This window comes from Haliotis rufescens, unplaced genomic scaffold (genome assembly GCF_023055435.1).
Source record: "Haliotis rufescens isolate VD_foot unplaced genomic scaffold, xgHalRufe1.0.p SCAF_15, whole genome shotgun sequence".
Taxonomy (NCBI): domain Eukaryota; kingdom Metazoa; phylum Mollusca; class Gastropoda; order Lepetellida; family Haliotidae; genus Haliotis; species Haliotis rufescens.
Window position 1 is genome coordinate 31,368,010 of NW_025963835.1, and position 23,693 is coordinate 31,391,702.

At 42.8% G+C, this 23,693-nt stretch overlaps 3 protein-coding genes across 5 annotated transcripts in view; all 3 read right to left on the reverse strand.

Moving 5' to 3' along the window:
- Positions 1-1,659: 1,659 nt before the first annotated feature.
- LOC124131931 lies at positions 1,660-6,141 on the reverse strand. Its single transcript, XM_046495464.2, has 4 exons — positions 5,920-6,141; positions 4,383-4,527; positions 2,398-2,523; positions 1,660-1,739 (listed from the first exon to the last, which is right to left on the reverse strand). Exons 1-4 carry the CDS (start codon positions 6,124-6,126, stop codon positions 1,723-1,725), a joined length of 495 nt encoding a protein of 164 aa, XP_046351420.1. The 5' UTR covers positions 6,127-6,141; the 3' UTR covers positions 1,660-1,722.
- A 5,498-nt stretch (positions 6,142-11,639) lies between these two features.
- LOC124132023 lies at positions 11,640-16,682 on the reverse strand. 2 transcript variants are annotated; one of them, XM_046495601.2, is made up of 4 exons: positions 14,926-15,050; positions 13,741-13,978; positions 12,708-12,827; positions 11,640-11,833 (listed from the first exon to the last, which is right to left on the reverse strand). In XM_046495601.2, exons 1-4 carry the CDS (start codon positions 14,929-14,931, stop codon positions 11,817-11,819), a joined length of 381 nt encoding a protein of 126 aa, XP_046351557.2. In that variant the 5' UTR covers positions 14,932-15,050; the 3' UTR covers positions 11,640-11,816. The 2 variants fall into 2 exon arrangements, with proteins under 2 accessions (XP_046351557.2, XP_046351556.2); XM_046495600.2 differs by lacking the exon at positions 14,926-15,050 and adding an exon at positions 16,510-16,682 and having other exon boundaries at positions 11,643-11,833.
- A 1,706-nt stretch (positions 16,683-18,388) lies between these two features.
- LOC124132025 (NACHT and WD repeat domain-containing protein 2-like) overlaps positions 18,389-23,693 on the reverse strand; it is a 33,540-nt gene continuing 28,235 nt past the window's right edge. The window contains exons 21-27 of one of the 2 annotated variants that reach the window (XM_046495602.2): positions 22,912-23,089; positions 22,663-22,772; positions 22,126-22,339; positions 21,593-21,718; positions 20,717-20,883; positions 19,491-19,647; positions 18,389-18,785 (exon numbers count right to left, since the gene is read on the reverse strand). In XM_046495602.2, coding sequence (XP_046351558.2) covers positions 18,700-18,785; positions 19,491-19,647; positions 20,717-20,883; positions 21,593-21,718; positions 22,126-22,339; positions 22,663-22,772; positions 22,912-23,089 — 1,038 coding nt within the window. In that variant the 3' untranslated portion in view covers positions 18,389-18,699. Of the gene's footprint in view, positions 18,786-19,490; positions 19,648-20,716; positions 20,884-21,592; positions 21,719-22,125; positions 22,340-22,662; positions 22,773-22,911; positions 23,090-23,693 lie in introns of those variants that run through there. The other variant, XM_048396469.1, reaches the window with a different exon arrangement.

Genomic DNA, 23,693 nt, shown 5'->3' on the forward strand with positions numbered 1-23,693 from the left:
ATCTGTACCTTTTCTCCTAATACCGATTGTCATTGATATCGCTGCCACTTTTGGATGCGATCGTTCGGCCACTGCGTTCTCTCTGCGTAGCCCAGCTACATCTATGGGAGACAACTCACTCGACACTTCCTTCTCAAAAATAACGTCGTCCAATATATGATGTCATCAAGTTGCGAGCGCATTTTTTAAATCTCCAGAAATGACGTCATGATGGAACAATGTTTTATCGCGAAATAAACCACGCTTCGGTGTTCATTGTTCTTTGCGATTTATAACGTAGCTATCTTATGTAACCTATATAACATATATAACCTATTTATATGCATCCCATTGAATGTGTGTATTGTAATGCTGATTGGTGTATATTCCACGAAATTCGAGATATGGTTGGTCAGATGTAGACTACTGTAAATTATAATCCTGAGATCTCGACATTTGAAACTAAAAATGCGAGAACGCTAGATCTCGAGAATTGTTCATAGATCTCACACAGTTTTGTGCATGTTTTGCGGGTTTTAAATGGTCGAGACAGCGAGAACACCCTCAACGGATGAACTGAAGTGGTGGTCTGGAGGGAGTGGCGGACCACGAATCTATCCCACCGGACACTTAATTATGTTCCAGTGTGTCTTATGCATGCGTGCTTTGGGCTGAATCTGTAAAAATACCCCGGTTAGACATTTATCCACTTCTTTCATTTTACACATTCATCGAAAAATAGCAGACGACAGTAGACAATGTTTTAATTTGGCCCCTTAGATCTATTTAATTCTTAAAATATCTGTAGGAAATAGGGCAATATCTGTAGGGGATAGGGACATATCTGTAGGGGATAGGGACATATCTGTAGGGGATATGGACATCTGTAGGAAATAGGGAAATAGCTGTAGGGGATAGGGACATATCTGTAGGGGATAGGGACATATCTGTAGGGGATAGGGACATATCTGTAGGGGATAGGGACATCTGTAGGAAATAGGGAAATATCTGTAGGAAATAGGAAAATATCTGTAGGGGATAGGGAAATATCTGTAGGGGAATGTCGTCTTACATAATTAAATGTTGATACACAATGCGGTCGGTATGTTGCAAATGTAATGCCAACTGACAATTCGAGCGGGGGTAATGTACCTTACAGTTTAGTACATTCAAATATAATAGAATGGGTCTCAGCCAGTCAGAATCCTACATTCACGTGTAAGGTAAGATGTTCCACGTGAGATCAGATATAACATAAATACACCTGGTTGTTCCACGTGAGTTCAGGTATAACATTTATACACATGGATGTTCCATGTCAAATCCGATATAACATTTATGCACATGGATGTTCCACGTGAAATCAGATATAACCTTATTACACCTGGATTTTCCACGTGGGATCAGATATAACATTTATACACCTGGATGTTCCACGTGAGTTCAGATATAACATTAATACACCTGGATGTTCCACGGGAGATCATATATGACATTTATTCGGAAGATCAGGAATACTAAGTGTAAATATATAACGTTAGAGCCTGAGAATAGCCAGTGTAAGACCTGGGCTGTTTTCAAACATACAAATACAAGTATAACTGCTTTTGCATCACAAAATACAGTCCTTCTTTTCTTAAATAACTGTATCCTCGCTTGCGTAAAAAAGTAAGCCAAGAATATATTATGATCTTTATTAAACGATCGTCCCACGTAATGCCGGTTATGACAACGTTGTGATCCTCACATCGCGCAGTTGCCTACAACAGATGAAATGTATGTCAAACTTACGATAGTTCATCATGTGTAGTGTGTTATTGTTCTATTGTAATTCTTCCTTTGTCAGCCTCATACCTTGGTCGGAATGCGCAGTTCCACCCCGCGCTGTATAAAACATTGCGCTCTTATATCATCATAAAGGCGTCAATACTACTACTATTTCTGCTGCCGGTAACGCTACTGCTACTACTACTACTACTGCTACTACTACTACTGCTACTACAACCACTTCTTAGTTCTTCAGAAACGCATGTTTGCCGTAAAAGGCGATATGTTTGTCGAAAGAGGCGGCTAACGGGATCGGGTGGTCAGGCTGGGTTGATTCATGTCATCGTATCTCAATTGCGTGGATCGATGCTCATCATGTCAATCACTGGATTGTCTGGTCCAGATTCGATTATTTGTTGAACGCCGTCATATAGTTGGAAGAATGCTGAGTGCCACGTTAAACAACAAACAAACAAACAAACAAACTACTACTACTACTACTACTACTACTTCTACTACTACTACTACTACTATCGCTGCTACTGCTACTATAATTACTGCTACTGTTACTGCTACTATTACTACGACTACAGCCGTGCTGCTGTTTCTGCTACTAGTACTCAGGAATAATCCCTACGAGGGTACATTTACCTGCTTCTCCATATGGCACGACGGTGGCGCCGATGCCGACACATCTGAGTCCCGACTCACACGGACACTCGTCCATAACCTGCAGGGGCCGCGTGCCGTCAAGAGGCTTGTTCTTCACCCAGCAACCTGGAGATGACGTCACAGTAGGTGAGTGATGGGGATGACGTCACAGCAGGGGGGGGGGGGGGGGGGGGGGGGGCGTGGCGTGATAATTATGACGTAACAGTAGGGAGTGACAGGGATGACGTCACAGTAGGTGAGTGATGGGGATGACGTCACAGCAGGGGGGCGTGGCGTGATAATTATGACGTAACAGTAGGGAGTGACAGGGATGACGTCACAGTAGGTGAGTGATGGGATGACGTCACAGCAGGGGGGGCGTGGCGTGATAATGATGACGTCACAGTAGGGAGTGATAGGGATGACGTCACAGTAGGTGAGTTATGGGATGACGACACAGTAGGTGAGTGATGGATGACATCACTGTAGGTGAGTGATTGGGACGACGTCACAGTAGGGAGTGATGGGGATGACGTCACAGGTGAGACTTATACCGGTTTTGTAGTGTTAGCTCAACATAGATACCCTACCCTAACATACTGACTTCAAGCCGACAAGTCCTTGTTTTGTCAGCTTAATGCCGAGCGCCAGGCAGGGCAATAACAAGTACCTTCAGCCAGGGGATCGAACCAACGAACTTTCGCACTCCGGGTAGAGATACACAGTCCTGAGGACAACACGTTACGAAAGAGAACTAATCTTTTCAACACACGTGTTGGATTTGTAGCATCACTTAATGTACACGTTAGGCTAAAATATGTGAAAACGAAAGTACAAGTATCCCCGTGTTATGGGTTTTCGGACCACTAAGAAACATTTGTAATTTCATCTCACTCACTTATAAAAGACGACCTTATCTTAAAACAGGTCATCATCTGAGTAATTACAATGCTTGTGTGACGCCACACCCCTTGTTATAGCGCGGGTAATCGCGATAACCATGGCCGTCCGAAAATATATAATGTCCGAAAATCTATTACCCGACGATCGTTGAACATGAAGAACTCTTTTATACAAGTTTTTTGTGTGGATACATACAGTACTGACGTACGGCAAAGAAATCATCTTTGGTCACAGACTTGCTAAAGGTTGGTAAATTACCCCCTTTCGCCCATTTAGTCTTGTTAAAGTATTTGAGCATGACCCAAAGTCTAACTGTATCAAAGAAAATGACTAGTCAAACATTTGAACATGTGTGAACATTTTCAGTCCAAGATTTGAATGTATGACGCAACTTTAACATGTCATATATCCAGTGTATATGTCCATATGGAAGAAACAATCTTTGAATCACGATTATTGCGTATTTATGGTCTTAACATGGCGGAACAATCTGCTGACGTAAATCGTGTACTGTCTGAGAGGGCAGCAGTGTTACCATTGTGAGTCAAGACAGCTGCAGTTACCAATGCTATCTAAAAGGTCTAATCCTAGAGATATGGTTTTTATCCGTTGACTTTATCCTGCCGAGAAACCTACCCATTAAATGATAAAGCACAATATATAGCCGGTATAAACCTCATATAGCTCGTACATAACACAATATATAGCACAGCATATACCACATATAGCTCGTATATAGCACAATATATAGCATAGTATATACCACAAATAGCTCGTACATAACACAATATATAGAACAGCATATACCACATAAAGCTCGTACATAACACATAATATAGCACAGTATATACCACATATAGCTCGTATATACCACGGTATATACCACATACAAGACAGTTAATCTACATCGCAGATGAGTGTACAAACAAATGGGTAAATAACCCTCTCGCCATCTTTACCCAGCCCCACTACCCTGGGCTCTCTGGGAACCCTCACCCCCATTCAACCTACTCTGTCCCTGTGTCCTTATGGGCCTGCACTACCCTGGGCTCTCTGGGAACCCTCACCCCCATTCAACCTACTCTGTCCCTGTGTCTTTATGGGCCTGCACTCCCCTAGGGCTCTCTTGCCAATCTGTCCCTGGGGCCAGGATTTGACCTGCTGGCAGCACATGTAGGATGGACACTCGGTGGCCGTACTGCAGGACGTGGTGTCCTGACCATACACCTGCAAACATACGCCTAGATTACCACAAGACATTAAAGAAACAGTGGAATTCGAACAAAAACTGTAACTACCCTTTTGTCTAACGCCCTGTACATCCCATAGTACAGGCTCATACGGGCAATATTGTTGGATGTGTATTTATACATGAACGAAAACTGACGTCTCAGTATCAAAATGAACTACATAAAAAAATGGAATTTGGACTGGCAGCTTCCAACATAAAGAGTAGAGACAAATGTTGTGCCATTGTCGCTCTGACCACACGTTGTGCAGTTAGAAGTGACAGACCAATAGTTGACAACGCTAGCAACATTGAACTAATTGAACTCATTATTCAGTTTACCATGTTTGGGTGAGTCGGTGAGTATTGTGTTGTGCCGCTTTAAGCAAGCAATATTCCAGCAGTATCACGGCGGGGGAGACCAGAAATTGGCTTCACACATTGTACCCGTGTGGGGAATCGAACCCGGATTCGGCGTGACAAGCGAACACTTTAACCACTAGGCTACCCCCCCTTACCATGTTTGAATCCGATTCCCCCTTGGCGTACACCTATACTGGTGTGGGACTCTGTAAACCTGCTAGGGTCAGCGGAATGAGTTAGTACATGGCATTGTGTTTGTTTGTTTGTTTGTTGTTTAACACCGCACTCAGCAATATTCCATCTATATGACGGCGGTCTGTAAATAATCGAGTCTGGACCGGAACATCCAATGATTGACACCATGAGCATCGATCCATGCAATTGGGATACGATGACAGGCTTCAACCAAGTCAAGGCTCACCACCCGATCTAGCAACGCGCCTCTTACGGCAAGCATAGTCGCCTCTTAAGACAAGCATAGTCGCCTCTTAAGACAAGCATAGTCGCCTGGCCTCTTACGGCAAGCATAGTCGCCTCTTATGGCAAGCATAGTCGCCTTTTACGGCAAGCATAGTCGCCTCTTACGGCAAGCATGGGTTGGTGAAGACCAAGACCCAGATCTTCACGGCGCTTCTTATGTGCGCGCAACCGGAATGGTTATTATACATATATTGGAGTTTAACGCTTCAGTCGGGACATGAGTCGAATAACAATATAGGAATACAGAGTAAGTAAGTTTATCACATTTTTCTAGCATTTCAGATAATTCACTGTGCAAGCTTGATTTGGGAGGTAAGGGCTAAAAGGGCTGCAGGTCTCAGATGTATAACACTTTGGTGAAATTAAAGCGCAACACAAATTATGTTGCTGACAAATCAGGAAATAAGGAAGAGGATCAGAGGGTATCTGGGATAGGTTTTGGTAAGCAGAAAGGACACTTCTCTAAAGGACACAGGTAATTGCGACGCAAGTGCAAATTTACAATTATTACCTTCATGCAAACACTATGTACCACAAACAGAACTCACCAGGGCCAGACAGGAGGCTGCTAGCAGAAGGACGAAGGACGGCATGCTGGTGTCGGGCTGTGTCGCCTGTCTAGTTGTGCAGCTGCGGAACTCTAGTTTAAATGTCCCGATAACCCTGGAGTAGGTTGCGTAGGTCACAGTAATCGACTTCTCTGTAGACGACAGTGTACAGAGATATGACGTCTGGAGATAATCCGTGGCTGGCATTGCATGGCAATTCGACGTTAATGTGCAGCCTCTTGCAGCTCCCGTACATCGTAAGACGTTAATGTTGAGCCTCTTGAATATAACGTACAGTATTGGACGTTAAAGTTGAGTTTCTTGGATAAAGAGTACAGTATTAGACGTTAATTTTGAGCCTCTTGGATATAGAGTACAGAATAAGACGTTAATGTTGAGCCTCTTGGATATAGAGTACAGTATTAGACGTTAATTTTGAGCCTCTTGGATATAGTGTACAGCATTAGACGTTAATGTTGAATCTCGTGGATATAGCGTACAGTATTAGACGTTAATTTTGAACCTCTTGGATATAACGTACAGTATTGGACGTTAATGTTGAGCCTCTTGGACATAACGTACAGTATTGGACGTTAATGTTGAACCTCTTGGACATAACGTACAGTATTGGACGTTAATGTTGAACCTCTTGGATATAACGTACAGTATTGGACGTTAATGTTGAGCCTCTTGGATATAACGCACAGTATTGGACGATAAAGTTGAGTTTCTTGGATATAACGTACAGCATTGGACGTTAATGTTGAACCTCTTGGACATAACGTACAGTTTTGGACGTTAATGTTGAGCCTCTTGGATATAACGCACAGTATTGGACGTTAAAGTTGAGTTTCTTGGACATAACGTACAGCATTGGACGTTAAAGTTGAGTTTCTTGGATATAGAGTACAGCATTGGACGTTAAAGTTGAGTTTCTTGGATATAGAGCACAGTATTAGACGTTAATGTTGAGCCTCTTGGATATAGTGTACAGCATTAGACGGCAATTTTTATCCAGTGGAGCTAGACGTTAATGTTCAGCCTACTGATTCTCAATCTGAGCGTAATTACGTTCTGCTTGATTTAGGGATCTAGACGAGAAAGATATGGGTCTTTAACTTCCGCCAGGCATCTGATGCGACAGGCCAGCCCTGAGGCCGTATTATTATTAACTTTTATTATTAACTTGGTATTTATACAGCGCTAGTTTCCAGACTGACTGCTCAAAAGCGCCCTTGAAGCTCGCACAGTTGGTATGGCCGTATATATTTTGCTGAACAAGTGTGTCTTCAGAAGTTTTTTGAAACTGTTAAGTTCACTGAGCATTCTGAGTTCTTTGGGCAGGGCGTTCCAAAGAGGAGGACCAGCCCTTGCAAAGCAGCGATCCCCGTGGGAGATTGTTCTTGATGGTGGCACTTCAGGCAACGATTGATCACAAGATCGTAGGGTTCTTGTTGGCTAGTATTGTATGATGAGATCCTCCAGGTAGCTTGGAGCAAGACCATGCTGTGCCTTGAACACAAGAACGAGAACCTTGAACCGTATTGACATGCATCAGGTCCTTGTTAGCGTCGTATTGCACTACGATTTGTGATGAGTTCAAGAATCTATTGGACTCTTTGAAAGAATGTTCTTGGTAACTACTCCACTTCCATTCGCGACCCGTGAAGATCCGGGGTAGAATAGTTCTTCAGTAACACATGCTTGCCCTAGAAGGCGACTATACTTGTCGTAAGAGGCGATTAACGGGATCGGGTGGTCTGGTTCACTGACTTGGTTGATGCATGTCATCGATTTCCATTGCGTGGATTGATGCTCATGATGTCAATCACTGGATTGTCTGTTCCACACTCGATTATTTACAGACCGCGGTCATATAGCTGGAATATTGCTGAGTGTGGCGTTAAACAACAAACAAACAAAGAAACTTTCATTCGCATCCTTACGCAGCAACTGTACAACTAACACTATAATAGCTGTAGCAACTATACAACTAACACTATAATAACTGTAGCAACTGTACAACTAACACTATAATAGCTGTAGCAACTGTACAACTAACACTATAATAACTGTAGCAACTATACAACTAACAATATAATAGCTGTAGCAACTATACAACTAACACTATAATAACTGTAGCAACAATACAACTAACACTATAATAACTGTAGCAACTGTACAACTAACACTATAATAACCGTAGCAACTGTACAACTAACACTATAATAGCTGTAGCAACTATACAACTAACACTATAATAAATGTAGCAACTGTACAACTGACACTATAATAAATGTTGCAACTGTACAACTAACACTATAATAAATGTAGCAACTATACAACTAACACTATAATAAATGTAGCAACTATACAACTAACACTATAATAAATGTAGCAACTGTACAACTGAGTTGATGCAATGGAGCCAAAACAGTGGAGATGCTCGGGAGAATCTTCCCACAGTAATTGAGAAGCCCTTGATATGATTTCAATTCTGACACGTTTGTCGACACAGGTGCTTTTGATATAGTATCTACTTTGTCAGCCCCTGGGTGTAATCCTTCTGTATCAGACCCGTGAAGATTCCGGGGTAGAATAGGTCTTCAGCAACCCATGCTTGCCGTAATAGGTGACTAACGGGATCGGGTGGTCAGGCTCGCTGACTTGGTTGATGCATGTCATCGATCCCAATTGCGTGGATCGATCCTCATAATATAAATCAGTGGATTGTCTGGTCCAGACTCGATTATTTACAGACCGCCGTCATATAGCTGGAATATTACTGAGTGCGGCGTTAAACAACCAACCAACCAACCAACCTCCTGCTATAGTCGTGTGGCCAAGGTATGTGACCTCTGTAGCCTGGAGGACACCCTTTTCTTTCTACACTCGGATCTCAGCGTCAGATAACTTTCTGAATATTGTATCAACATGTTGTACATTATCTGGATCATCCAATCCTGAGATGATGATATCATCTTGACAACCTCCCGACATTTGTAATCCCTGCAGTAAGTTGTCATCGTATCTTTGAAAAAGAGATGGTGAGGATGATATGCCGAAAAACAATCTTTTATATCGAAACAATCCACGGTGTGTGTTGATTGAAATGTACTCCCAGGGTTTTCTTCTCCAACGGAAAAAGGGGCGGTTGGGTAGCCTAGTGGTTAAAGCGTACGCTCGTCACGCCGAAGACCCGGGTTCGATTCACGCCATTGGTACAATATGTGAAGCCCATTTCTGGTGTCCCCCGCCGTGATATTGCTGGAATATTGCTAAAAAGCGGCGTAAAACCATACTCACTCACTCACTCACTCACTCCAACGGAAAATGTAGATAGGTGCTTGCAAGATCGGTCTTGGTAACGTTTTACCACAGGATAACTCTGCGTACAGATCGTCAATCTTCTGAATTGGATATGGATCTAATTTTGAGACTTGATTTATAATCTCTTTATAGTCACCACAAATCGTCGCCCTTAAGTACAGACACGTTGGGCGTGTTACTCTGAAACCGGACAGATTTAATGATACCATAGTCTATTTCAGCTTCCATGTTCTGTTTCATTGTGTATGTAACATGACGTGGCTTGAAGGATTTCGGCATGGCGTCAGAATCCTAGTTAATTTTACGGAAAGGACCTTCGATCTCATCGATAGCATCCTTGAAAATATCAGGTGTTTAATAACATTTGTCACTTGTGACACGTGGAAGAGCGCACATGTCCCTTATGACAGGCAGGTCGGTTTGACATATTTGGGATATCTTGTGACCTTGGGAAGACTGGGATGGTCTGTAATGGCGGATCTATGCTGTGGCATATGTTTTGTCAAATCAAGTTTCAGGAGATTTAGGGGCGGTCGGGTAGCCTATTGGTTAAAGCGTTGGCTCGTCACGCCGAAGACCCGGGTTCGATTCCCGACATGGGTACAATGTGTGAAGCCTATTTCTGGTGTCCCCCGCCGTGATATTGCTGGAATATTGCTAAAAGCGGCGTAAAACCATACTCACTCACTCACTCACTTCAGGAGATTTATCCTATCTCTTCCGAGCAAACAAGGCGTACTCTCATCCACAATGAGAATGGATGATTTCAGTTCCTGGTTGTGTGGTACTGACTGTTCATATCAGTTTTACCTAACATGTTCAGCGTGTTTCCTGTATAGGAGGGCAGAACCCTGGAGGTATTGCTGATAAGCGGAGCTGGATTTTCAGGACAAGTGTTCTTACAACACATCTTCATGAGGTCATGAGGGAAAAAATTGCACCGGTGTCAGTAGGAATTTGCACTTTTAGCACTGAGTGTTACATGTACACACGTAGGTGGCACAAAAGGGTCAGACTCGCAAAAGTGATACTCGGGGGGATCGTCGGGATGATGCGGGTCGCCGGGTATTGAGTGACACTGTAATAGCTGTAGCAACTGTACAACTAACACTATAATAACTGTAGCAACTATACAACTAACAATATAATAGCTGTAGCAACTATACAACTAACACTATAATAACTGTAGCAACAATACAACTAACACTATAATAACTGTAGCAACTGTACAACTAACACTATAATAACCGTAGCAACTGTACAACTAACACTATAATAGCTGTAGCAACTATACAACTAACACTATAATAAATGTAGCAACTGTACAACTGACACTATAATAAATGTTGCAACTGTACAACTAACACTATAATAACTGTAGCAACTACACAACTAACACTATAATAGCTGTAGCAACTATACAACTAACACTATAATAACTGTAGCAACTGTACAACTAACACTTTAATAACTGTAGCAACTGTACAACTAACACTATCATAGCTGTAGCAACTGTACAATTAACACTATAATAGCTGTAGCAACAATACAACTAACACTATAATAGCTGTAGCAACTGTACAACTAACACTATAACAACTGTAGCAATTATACAACTAACACTATAATAACTGTAGCAACTGTACAACTAACACTATAACAACTGTAGCAATTATACAACTAACACTATAATAACTGTAGCAACTGTACAACTAACACTATAACAACTGTAGCAATTATACAACTAACACTATAATAACTGTAGCAACTGTACAACTAACACTATAACAACTGTAGCAATTATACAACTAACACTATAATAGCCGTAGCAACTATACAACTAACACTACACTAGCTGTAGCAACTTTACAACTAACACTATAGCCGTAGCAACTATACACCTAGCACTATAGCCGTAGCAACTGTACAACTAACACTATAATAGCTGTAGCAACTATACTAATTTAGAAAATGGCAGGAAATACAGGTAGTGGACTTCAGGTTTGGCATTGTGATTACGTGTAACATGTGGGTCATGAAGTACATCTCTCATAAGGTCAGTTAGAGCTGTTGTCAGTGGTATTCCGAGATAAGCAGAGCTTCCTGAAAAGCCACTCCTAGGTGATCAGATGTGTAGTTTACAGAGATATATACGTGCAACTATCACAATTAGCGACGCGCCTCACAAAGAAACCTTTCATTTCTTTTGAAAATCTTCGGAAAACAATTATTTGGTTCCTCTTATCAATCAATAAAAACTGATTGCCTTTGAACGCTGACTGAAACATGTCCCGTTCCAGCCAGGCTTGTACATGTATGTTGTTATACAGAACATACAACCCAGGTCAGACAAATCACCAACACGTAGAGCTTGTATTGACACCTGTTTAATGTGTGTGTGTGTGTGTGTGTGTGTGTGTGTGTGCGCGCGCGTGCGTGCGTGCGTGCGCGCGTGTGTGTGTGTGTGTATGCGCGTGTATGTGTGTACATATGTTGTAAGATACACTATAATCCCTTTACAAATCAGTATAGACAGTATCGCTTGTTTCTGTGCTGTTGATCTTCTGCTAGATGCTGCATACACCTGCCGGGAAGTAGACAAAAACAGAAAATAAGCCCAGATGAAGATCTAAGACTACAATCAAGATATTCATTCATGTGGACAATTACATACCACGACCCACTAATGAACGACTAATTTACATTTACGACAACAGTTATTCTTTTTGTCAGCCTGTGGTCTCTGAGAGGCAGATTTCCTGTTTCCCATAACACCTGGTGTTACTTAAACGGCAGAATAGATCTCCTGTTTCCCATAACACCCGGTGTTCATTCCACGGCAGAATAGACCCCTTATTTCCCATAACACCTGGTGTTCATTCCAAGGCAGAATAGATCCCCTGTTTCCCATAACACCCGGTGTTCATTCCACGGCAGAATAGATCTCCTGTTTCCCATAACACCTGGTGCTCATTCCAAGGCAGAATAGATCTCCTGTTTCCCATAACACCCGGTTCTCATTCCAAGGCAGAATAGATCCCTTGTTTCCCATAACACCTAGTGTTCATTCAATGACAGAATAGATCCCCTGTTTCCCATAACACCTGGTGTTCATTCAATGACAGAATAGATCCCGTTTCCCATAACACCCGGTGTTCATTCCAAGGCAGAATAGATCCCCCGTTTCGAATAACACCTGGTGTTCATTCCAAGGCAGAATAGATCTCCTGTTTCCCATAACACCCGGTGTTCATTCCAAGGCAGAATAGATCCCTTGTTTCCCATAACACCTGGTGTTCATTCCAAGGCAGAATGCGTCACTACCCCGTGATCGCCTTAGTACACAACTGAAGAAGGACCCGTTACATCTTGGGACCTAGCCGATGAAACCGTCGGTTCGTTCAGATACATCTACCAGTAACATTGCTGACAATAGTTCTCTCCAGCAGCAGACATACCCACTTCTCCCCCTGGCAGGAAGACGCCATTGGCCACACAGTATAACCCTCTCTGACACGGGCAGTCGTCGGTCATGTCTTTTGGGGGGGAGTAGGCAACGTCCGTCTTTGTCCAGCAGACTGAGGAGAATAGTACAACAGGATCAGTACCACGTAGGTCGCGTAAATCCTTGATAAGATAACTGTAATAATATTAGTGAGTGAACATTGAGCAGTATTTAACGGCGTGTCAGCTTGATGGAGTTGGACAGCCCAAAGTGATGCACCATTTTGGTCAAACCCACAAGCTAATGCATGGTGCTGACAAATCTAGAAACATTATCAAAACGAACCGCGATTCGATTACCTTGCGTGATTCGGGCACATACAAGGAACGCAACTCTGCTCTGTCAACAATACCTCATGGCAGGTGTATGAGATAATCAGTCTCACTAAAGTCTTCATCATATGAGCATACGGAGCAGTACGTCTGATTTATTCATCTTGAAAACCAACGTTAACGGGCAGTTCCGATGGATAATAATAAAATCATCACCTTGTGTTCTGTGTCCTTGTTTTGTTTCTCACCTTGTTCATTTATAAGTTTCATTCTTAATCTTAATCACCTGAACCGACTGGAGGGGTACGGGTGGCCCAGGCGTCTACGGCGCCGCGAGTCGCGTCCCTTGGGCACGCCAGAAACCTATGATTGTGGGTTCGAATCCCAGTTCGCCCCCATTTTGTTCCTAGTTTTGTCAGCACCATACCCGTGCTCGTGGGTTTCACTGAAGCGGTAAAGGTCCGAGACTTCCACCCACATTAAGCTGACGCGCCGTGATATTCCGTAACTGGAATAATGTTAAATGCGGCGTTTGAAACACAAATCACTCACTCACTCAACCGACTGGACATTTTGAAATAAGGATTAAAGAATTGTGATGTGACTAGCCAGAGATCACTTCCGGTCACCGTTCCGGTAACCACCAACAGATGCAGCGTTTTGTCTGTAACCGAATTGGGTAGGGAGGGTGTGGTCTGGTTTAGTTTAACCTACTTTGTCCTTGCGCCTTCATTGTCTGACAGGTACCCTTCACTGCCCTTCTACCGCTGTCAACGAGGTCGTTGTCGACGTCGCCTTCACTCCGTCTACCAGTCACAGCGCCAGCGTTGTGCTGATGCTGGCGATATTGGTTGTCCACGGAGTTGCCCTTTGGGTGCACACAACAGTACAGAAACGGGCAGTCAGCGGCCGTCTCGCATGACTCTGTCCACGGGACAAGGTTCACTGAACACTGAAGGTAAAATAGGGATTATAATGTGTGAGTGTAACTCGGCTCGACTCACTCACTCCCATAGAACTACGGGCAGCAGTGGCTGGTATCCACATTAGAATCAATTTTACATGCCACAATCTGGCGGGAAATATTAAATAACAAAACAAAATTGTTTCCGTTTGCTTTTGACTTCACATCAAATACCTAACTCCCTATCAGCACAGGATGATTTGTCTTCAAACATTGCCGTCATGTTATAGGGACTATATGCGGTGGGATCTTTAATATCACTACGCTATTGTTAGCCGAAGTATTCATGTATCGAAGCACTCGTCCCTTTCCGTAACCTGCAATAACACGAGTTGGTCACGAATGGTATCGAAGGAATAAGCCGAGTTGACCCGAGTGATGAGAGTTTGTTTCGTACTGATGTCAGAGTATGTGTAGTGTAGAAACGTAGGACGCACTCACAAATGTATACATGTAGATTATTAAATAAGCTCCTGTTGGATATCGTTCCGTTTGTGTTAATACAAATATCTAACGTGAGTGTCCTAAAAACGGTATCTCACAGAGACGAGTGTAAAATTATTTATTACTTACTCAAACTTTGCATATTATGGATATTCAAAAGGGGGCGGTCGGGTAGAATAGTGGTTAAAGCGTTCGCTCGTAACGCCGAAGACCCGGGTTCAATTCCCGACATAGGCACAATTTGTGAAGCCTATTTCTGGTGTCCCCCGCCGTGATATTGCTGGAATATTGCTAGAAGCGGCGTAAAACCATACTCACTCACTTACTCAGAGTTGAAAGAAGGCGTATGAATAGAACATTCGTAGCTGATGACTTGACCATAGCATTTGTCTCAAGCAGCAGTCTGGCAATACAGTGCCTAGTGTGATCAGTTATATAAATCGATAAGATGCCGATTTTAAAATCACGTTCATAACATTATTTATACACACAAACATCACCAAGTTTGAAACATCTGCATTCACGGAAAATCGAGCGTCCAACTCGGATCAGTGTTGGTCAGAAGGGGTCCCCGCGAGACGATCCACACATCGCGTCATGTCAGGATGGCTATGTGATTTCGTAAGAGGCCGCAACTGTTATAAAATTGGGTGCAGGGACCGTTAAGATACTGTAACACCACCTGCTCTGTTTCGGAGCACAAAAGATTCACGACGAGATTGCATCAGTTGACATAAGGACGACATTTCTAACGACTGCATGTCCACTTGGTCCAAGGGGCGCTACTCTTACTTTGAACACTCAAGTTCAAGGTCGTATGTAGACGCGGTGATGAATGTTGATGATCTTTCCACATCATATTCAGAAATATTTAAAAAGCGGTATTACTCGCAATAACACCTATGTCAACACCAATATGACGTGCGATGAATATTTAAACATCGTCTCCTAAAGATTAACTTTCGAGTGAAGTAAAAGATTTACAGGTTTGAGTAAGTTAACTTTGGAACAGTGACAATGTTTGTTTGTTTAACTCAGAAAAAGTCCACTGCATGGCGACTAAATAAGGACAGAGTTACATTTGTTCGATCACTTTACTTGAGAGAGTCAGCGCGAAATGACAATAACTAACCTAGTATTGGACAGGTTGAAACACGGGCATGTTTATATATTATATCTGGTTCCGGTTCCGATTGCGCATGTACACTAGTACAAGGGACCGTCTATTACACATGAGCGACGTATATAGTACAGTGTTCTCTAGCGACGACCTGTTAATAATCGCGTCTAGACCATCAAGGCAATCCAGTGATTGCTATCAGCATCGATCTACGCAAATGAGATACGATGACATGCATCAACAATGGCAATGAGAACCTGGTCATGACAATGTGCGAATATGTAGTGAGGTTGTCTAACGAATTAAGCGTCCGCTCGTCACGCCAAAGGTCCGGGTTCGATTCTCCACTCGGATACAATGCGTAAATCCATATAGCATAAAAAACATACAGCAACAAAACACACATACACCTCACTGTAATCTTATGGTAATCAGTGTGTGCTTGGAACCAACTCTTGATTTAAACGTTGTTTTAGTTGTTGTTTAACGCCGCATTCAGCAATATTCCAGCGGTATGACAGCGGTTTTTACATAATCGAGTCAATCCAGTGATTGACATCATGAGCATCGATCTACGCAATTGGGATCGATGACATGCATCAATCAAGTCAGCGAGCCTGACCACCCGATCCCGTTAGACGCCTCTTACCACAAGCATAGTCGCCTTTAGCGGCAAGTATGGGTTGCTGAAAACCTATTCTACCCCGGATCTTCACGGGTCTTTTAACGCTGTGTTTCTATACAGCAGTATGCTGTAAAATTCAATGAACATTGTACACAATGGGAGCCAGTGGCTACCAGACAAAATGATATAATTAGCCCAGATACTTCAGTGGAAATGTATAAGACAACGTCATTCCGTAGACACCAAGCTGAGGATAATATACAGTATCGTCTCCTTTCAAATGAACGGATGAACAGGAAAGAAACCACAAACTTCCTGTACGCTACTCACTATAAGTACAACGAGTACAACGAGCGGCGCTGTCTCCATATTGGTTGTAGTTCCTGGGTGATCAGTACAGCGTAAGTAGGTTAGTAAGACTATCTCAGCTTGGGTTGAGACTTGCTGCGGAGATATTTACAGTTAGGTCTATCACAGACAAATCAGCTCCGGTATTATCTATTTTTGCCGCCCCAGTGATTGGGGTCATTCGTGGTAGTCCCAATGTGTGGTGTCAATCTTGACGGACACCACACACTGGGACAACCAAGACGGACACCACACACTGGGACCACCAAGATTGACCCCAATCACTGGGACAACCAAGACTGACACCACACATTAGGACCACCAAGATTGACCCCAATCACTGGGACAACCAAGACTGACACCACACATTGGGACCACCAAGATTGACCCCAATCACTGGGACAACCAAGACTGACATCACACATTGGGACTACCAAGCTTGACCCCATTCACTGGGACAACCAAGACTGACACCACACATTGGGACCACCAAGATTGACCCCAATCACTGGGACAACCAAGACTGACACCACACATTGGAACCACCAAGATTGACCCCAATAACTGGGACAACCAAGACTGACACCACATATTGGGACTACCAAGATTGACCCTTCACTACGTATACACTAAGTTCCTCCATCGCCCGGGAATACATAAAAGCGATATACGGTGTAGTGGTGACATCGAGCTTAACTTAAAGCCATGTAGCGGGCACACAGCCTTCGGGCACTGCTCCAAAAGAGCCACATAATTAAAATTGTATACAAAAGACAAGTTTTTCGGGAACTTTATTTGGGTAAAAAAACCACGAGGCCAATTCTTTTCATTTCCATTGGAACAAAATAGTTTCGATATCTCATTTCTGTATCTATGTATGTATGTATGTATGTATGTATGTATGTATGTATCTATCTATCTATATATATATATATATATATATATATATATAAAGTTCAGATGTTGCCGCAAAGAGGTCTATATATCTATCTATCTATCTATCTATCTATATATATATAGAAAGTTCAGATGTTGCCGCAAAGAGGTATCGTATCAGAGTAAACTATCTGAGTTTAATTAGACGAATGAGTAGAACAAAATAATTTACAAACAACCATATACAAACAGAATATTGCGAATATCACAGTATCGCTTTTTTCCCCATTAATATCACATCTGTGCTGGTCCATGACTGAAAACACTGCACGAAGGAACAACTTGATTTTCAACAACCCTTTCTCCGAACGCGTGAAGATCCGGGGTAGAATAGGTCTTCAGCAACCCATGCTTGCCGTAAAAAGCGACTACGCTTGTCGTAAGAGGCGACTAACGGGATCGGGTGGTCCGACTCGCTGACTTGGTTGATGCAGGTCTTCGATCCCAATTGCGTGGATCGATGCTCATGATATCAATCACTGGATTGTCTGGTCCAGACACGATTATATGCATGGGTTGCTGAAGACCTATTCTACCCCGGAATCTTCACGGGTCGTGAGTTTGTTGAGCAGCTGAGCAGGGTATCACAGCAGAGCTTGGACAACAGGACTACATTACTTTAACCACTGTGAAATGGCGTGGAGGTATCCAGCATAACGAGTGTATAAGAACGTGTATCAGTAAATAAAAAGAAACAAGGCAAAACGTGAGCAGGTCTCCCTAATACCCCCGACCACGACTCCATCAATTTGGATAATGGAGTGAGTGAGTGGGTGAGTGAGTTGGGTTTAACGCCGCTTTTAACAGTATTCCAGTCATATCGCGGCGTGTCAGCTTAATGTGGGAGGAAAGCCCGAAATGATGCAGGTCTAAGACATTTACCATTTCGGTGAAACCCACGAGCACGGGTATGGTGCTGACAAACCTAGAAACATAACTGGGGCGAACCGGGATTCGAACCCACAATCATAGGTTTCTGGTGTGCCCAAGGGACGCAACTCTGCACAGCAAATCAGGGCGCCTTAGACGACTGAGCCACCCGTGCCCCCTTGGATATTGGAGATGTATTGATGCCTCAAGGTTAGAGTCGCTTTCTTTTAACAAGGCCAATAAAATAACATATGTCCGATGATTGCGTAATTTCCATATCATTGTCACTATCCCGATTCACTGCTTGGTATGTATGAGGTATGTCCATATTTGGCACATATGTGATATATACAGCATCATTACTGATCACGTGGCCACGTCTTCGTCACTGTCCGGGTCTTCTCGGTCCTCTGGCAGCTGTTCGCGAGGGCTGCTGAGATCTGCTTCCAAATCTATCAAAGAAAAACAATTCCAAAACATCTACGTCGAATTAATAATACAAGAACACACAGCATGTTAAAAACCATTTACGTTGGCATTAGCAGGTTTCAAATACTCGATAACATCCCAAAATCTGAAGAATTTTTTTTTAAAATATTAATCAGCAAATATAACTATTATCAGAAAGTCTCTGTCTCTCTTCCTCCAAATTGTTTTAGATGTATGGAAAAAAACAGTCCCCAACATCTATGCTTGTCGAAAGAGGCGACTAAATGGATCGAGTTGTCAGGCGTGGTTCTCATTTTCGTGTTTCAATGCTGATGAAGTGCAGACCGATGCCATTTAGCTTGTGTATTGCTGAGTGCGGCGTTTCACAACAAAAACTACAACTATGCCACCAATACCACTCCCTACCTCCCATACACCCACACACCTACACACACTGAAGATCCGGGGTAGAATAGGTCTTCAGCAACCCATGCTTGTCGCAAGAGGCGATTAACGGGATCGGGTGGTCAGGCTCGCTGACATCGTTGATACATGTCATCGAAACCCAATTGCGTGAATGGATGCTCATGATGTCAAGCACTGGATTGTCTGGTCCAGACTTGATTATTTACAGACCGCCGTCATATGGCTGGAATACTGCTGAGTGCGGCGTTAAACAAAAAAAACCCATGTGTATCTCATCAAGTTTACTGAAAGGAAACGCTTACACTCAATGCCGTACGGGTTGGGCAGTTGTCCTGTGTCTCCGGCCTCACCCCCAGGTGAGATATCCCTGCCCCGTAGCGTCCACAACACGGGGTAGGGGGTGGTGTTAAAGTAACCAAGGAGGGTGCGGCCATCCCGGGACAAAAATATCTCACGTGGCTGAAACACATAAACATGCTGTACATCCCTGGCTCCTTCACGGTTTTCTTGCAAGGACGCAGATACAGTTTTACCCTTCAAATAATTCCACGTGTTCCCATGATCATGACGAAATATAAACAGCTAAATTAAGTTATCATTAAAACAAACAAGAGTTTGCCACTAACGTGGCTATATCCCCCGCCCCTGTTGCAGAATTTATGACATAATTAAATCTAAACAAAGCCTAACCTTTTTTATTCGTGGAGGAACTTGTCATGGAAATTGTAAAAAAGAGAAGAGTTTGGAACCTAAGTTCATCTTGTTGCCATGGAAACGTAAAAAAATAACTTCTAAATAGCAAAGGCACCAGATCAGCATGTACTTGACAGACCTGCAAAGTTTCATGAAAAAATATTGAACGGTTTCTGAGTTATGCTCCGGAAACGAAACGTGACGGACAGACGGACGGAGCCTGTTTCTATATCCCCCGCCAACTTTGTTGGGTGCGGGATAATAACAAGTCAATATGTCGGAATGTGCGGAAACCAAATCGATTTCACCTCGGTGCTGATTTGTGTGCATGTTCCGGGAGCTGGACGGTGGTAAAGATGAGGGGGCGGGTTTTGTAGTGAGAGAGGGTGTAGATGGAAATAGCGACTGTGACATGATTTTGAAAACGACGACCCGTTCACATTTCATGCATCACTAAGCCTGGAATGGTTTAAATCAGTTATTGACATCGTAGCCCTAAAATACCCGTGAAGATTCGGGGTAGAATAGGTCTTCAGCAACCAAAGCGTGCCGTAAATGGCGACTATGCTTGTCGGAAGAGGCGACTAACGGGATCGAGTGATCATGCTTGCTGACTTGGTTGATGCATGTCATCGTTTCCGAATTGCGTCGATCGATGCTCGTGGTGTCTATCAGTGGATTGTCTGGTCTAGACTCGATTATTTACAGACCGCCGTCATATAGCTGGAATAATGCTGAGTGCGGCGTTAAACAATAAAAACAAACAAAATCATAGCCCTCAACAACACTGTTTTGACGATTTGAGTGTCTCAACCTGGATGGATCTCCAACGTACCCGGATATCCGGCGTAAACGAAGCCACACACTTCACTGGTGATGTTTGCCAAAGTTTCACTGCGTTGTCGTCGATGTCGTTGTTGAAGGTGGTGAAGTAGGGACTGCCGTCACGGCAACAGATTCGTGACGTGCCGTGTCGGCTGTGAACACAGTCCAACTGTTCTCCTGTTTATGCAATAGTATCTAATGCTTAGCTTCAACACTCAACTCAATATGCATCCTACCCGTTCCCCTGGTATGTATAAGTCTTTATTATGCCGCAAAGTGGAATTGACCAATGAGAGGGCAGAACTACTCACCTCACATGAGCCCATATACCGTCAGTAAAAATCAAAAATGATTGTGATACCATGTATCAGTAACAGCCATCTTGGATTTTCCAACACCCGCTTCACATATTTCACATGAAAATTCTGGTACAGAAATTCGTTATTCGACACTGTTTTGTGTTTTTGTATCATTAATTATGATGTGCCAGGACCTTACTCTTTTTCAAACCATGTTCGTGACTTTATTGATAAAGATTATAGTTAAAATTGTCAACAAGGTTTGGCCGCTAAGCTTTGAAGAGTAGTCTCCCTTTGACCCTTAACGTCAGCGTTCTAAGCTAAGAAGAATTATGCGATATGGATACCACAAACATGAAGTGTAAACATTTTGGCATAATAAATGCGTTATGCGTTTAGTTGCCGCATTCGGAGTCGTGTTAGGTAAGCTTAGCCCAATATTTTTTTCTGCTGACCTAAAATGAGATACAAGGACATCTGATTGTTAGCTTCATGAGTGAAATTATTTATCAATCATTACGATACATTTTCAGTGGACTCAAAAGAAAGTTTAGTAGTTGAACTCAACTGAACGGCATTTAACCAACCTGTCGAAATGCTGAAGACGTGTAGGTGCGCGTCGGTGACAACGACAGCAGTGTCATCGGCCACAACATCGAATCTACGTACCGCGCCATGACCTGGTTGAGTGCGCAGACGACAGTGCTCTGTCTCTATATAAATATAGTCACAATTTACGTGATAACGTGAGAATATATATATATTATAAAATAAAAATTTGATATTTTTGATATTCGGGGTGGGTGAAAAAATATAATGGCCCTGGAAATTCTTCAAAATATAATTATGTTTCAGGCTGTGAACAAAATTGTTTGTCACATACCACGTGTTTTTCTTTAAAAAAATGTTGAGGTTCATTGTTTTAATTTAAAAATATCTGGTTTTGCAGCTATATGGAAACTACCTTTATCGCTATCTCTATACAAAATCCTAGGTCTCGACAAGTATAGCAAATGATCGTTCCTTTAAGCAAATTTTAGAATCGACCACAAATTAACGCTTGCGATTGTAGGCAAGACAAAGACTTTATGTCAATAAATTAGAAATCTAAAACGCTTACTTTTCGCCATGTCCAAAACAACGATGGAGTGTTTATCGCCTACATCCGACTTGAACAACAGGAAGTTGTCTGACGTCATTCTGACATCAACCACGTTCTTCAGAGACACTAAGGTTGTGTTGACAGAACACAAGAAGCAGCACGTGTTTGTGTTAAACACAAGTAGCGGGCCTTTAGTTGTGCTGGCCAGTAACGTAACCTCGTCAGTACTGAGCTGCAATGATCCACACCAAAAACTTGATACGCAGGTTTCTTGCAATTCTCTCTTATGGTTATAATGACACAACAAAATACAGTAAACTACGGTTATAACGAACTCAAAGGGACCACTAACTTTAGTTTGTTATAACCGTAGTTCGTTATAAGCATATATACAGCATAACTATATATAACTACAGCAAATAGTTGGGACATAAAAATCAGTTCGGTATATCCGTCAGTTCGTTATAAGCGTGTTCGTTATAAACGTACTTTACTGTATATATTTATTGGGGGTGTCAGTGTCGCAACATGTCGTGGTTATGTTTGTCTCCGTACCTGCAGTCCTGATATACGCTCTGACTGACCCGCCTTCATCACTGACGTCACGCGACCTGTAGCCAAGGAATACACTTTGATGTTCCGCCGTGCTTTTGTTGGCGTCGCAACTGAAACAAAATGACGACATAGAGACCAAGAGAGTCTTGGTTTTGCATTCAGTCGCGAAGTTCTTCGGCGGTTGGGAATTATTTCCTTCGTCAATTCATATGAAAAGCAGTTGCAGGTTTGTTTTATTCTTTCACAAACCTTTGTCACAAGCAATTACTCGGATGTCGTTCGGCGAGGTAGCCATTTTCGGTAAATAGCCCTGTAACTGTTTGATGAAGGTCAAGGTCACAAGGTCAAGGACATTTGCCGTTCTGTCCCATGACCCCACAAGTATTGAGTGATCGCCGTAGGGAACGATCAGCTGATCTGATTTTTGCTGAAAGTGAAAAAATACCAGATACATTTACGATGATGTAATAAGTAGTTTCTTGAGATTTCTTCCCTCCATAATTGAGACGATATAAAACATAAAATTATCTCTGATCAGCATACGTGTATATATAGTTTTACGCCGCTTCCAGCAATATACAAGCAATATTACGGCGGGGGCACAAAAAATGGGCTTCATACATTGTAGTCATGTTAGGAATCAAACCCGGGCCTTCGGGTTGACGAGTGAACGCCTAAACAGGCTACCCATGCGCCACTGATCGTTGTACCCGTCTGGGTTTAAATCCTCTGAACTTGTTCAAGCTTGACGAGTTTAGGGAACAGCGGCGACCAAAACATGTGGTACAAATCTGTACCATATCCGGTTACAGGTGCGCATGCGCAGCTTCTGTAATTACTAGTGTATCAAAAGATGGCAATGCCTTGGAGTTTTGTGTTTGGCGATAACAATTATTAATACAAAAAACCCAACTCTGCTGATGTTCACAACAAACTCCATTTAGTCCCCTATTTGATTCCGTTCGATACGGAGGACCAATGGATGCTGTTTAGTGACGTTCACTGGTAGCCTACAAAAAATCGGCAACCGC

What these genes read in the sequence shown, in the direction of transcription:
- LOC124131931 (XM_046495464.2), bottom strand. Translation starts at nt 6,126, where the DNA reads ATGCCAGCCACGGATTATCTCCAGACGTCATATCTCTGTACACTGTCG. An exon ending in CAGCCTCCTGTCTGGCCCTG is followed by an intron (nt 4,528 to 5,919) that starts GTGAGTTCTGTT and finishes GTATGTTTGCAG; the next exon opens with GTGTATGGTCAGGACACCAC. An exon ending in CATAAAGACACAGGGACAGA is followed by an intron (nt 2,524 to 4,382) that starts GTAGGTTGAATG and finishes CGTCATCTCCAG; the next exon opens with GTTGCTGGGTGAAGAACAAG.
- LOC124132023 (XM_046495600.2), bottom strand. Translation starts at nt 16,548, where the DNA reads ATGGAGACAGCGCCGCTCGTTGTACTCGTTGTACTTATA. An exon ending in TTGTACTCGTTGTACTTATA is followed by an intron (nt 13,979 to 16,509) that starts GTGAGTAGCGTA and finishes TTTTACCTTCAG; the next exon opens with TGTTCAGTGAACCTTGTCCC. An exon ending in AATGAAGGCGCAAGGACAAA is followed by an intron (nt 12,828 to 13,740) that starts GTAGGTTAAACT and finishes TATTCTCCTCAG; the next exon opens with TCTGCTGGACAAAGACGGAC.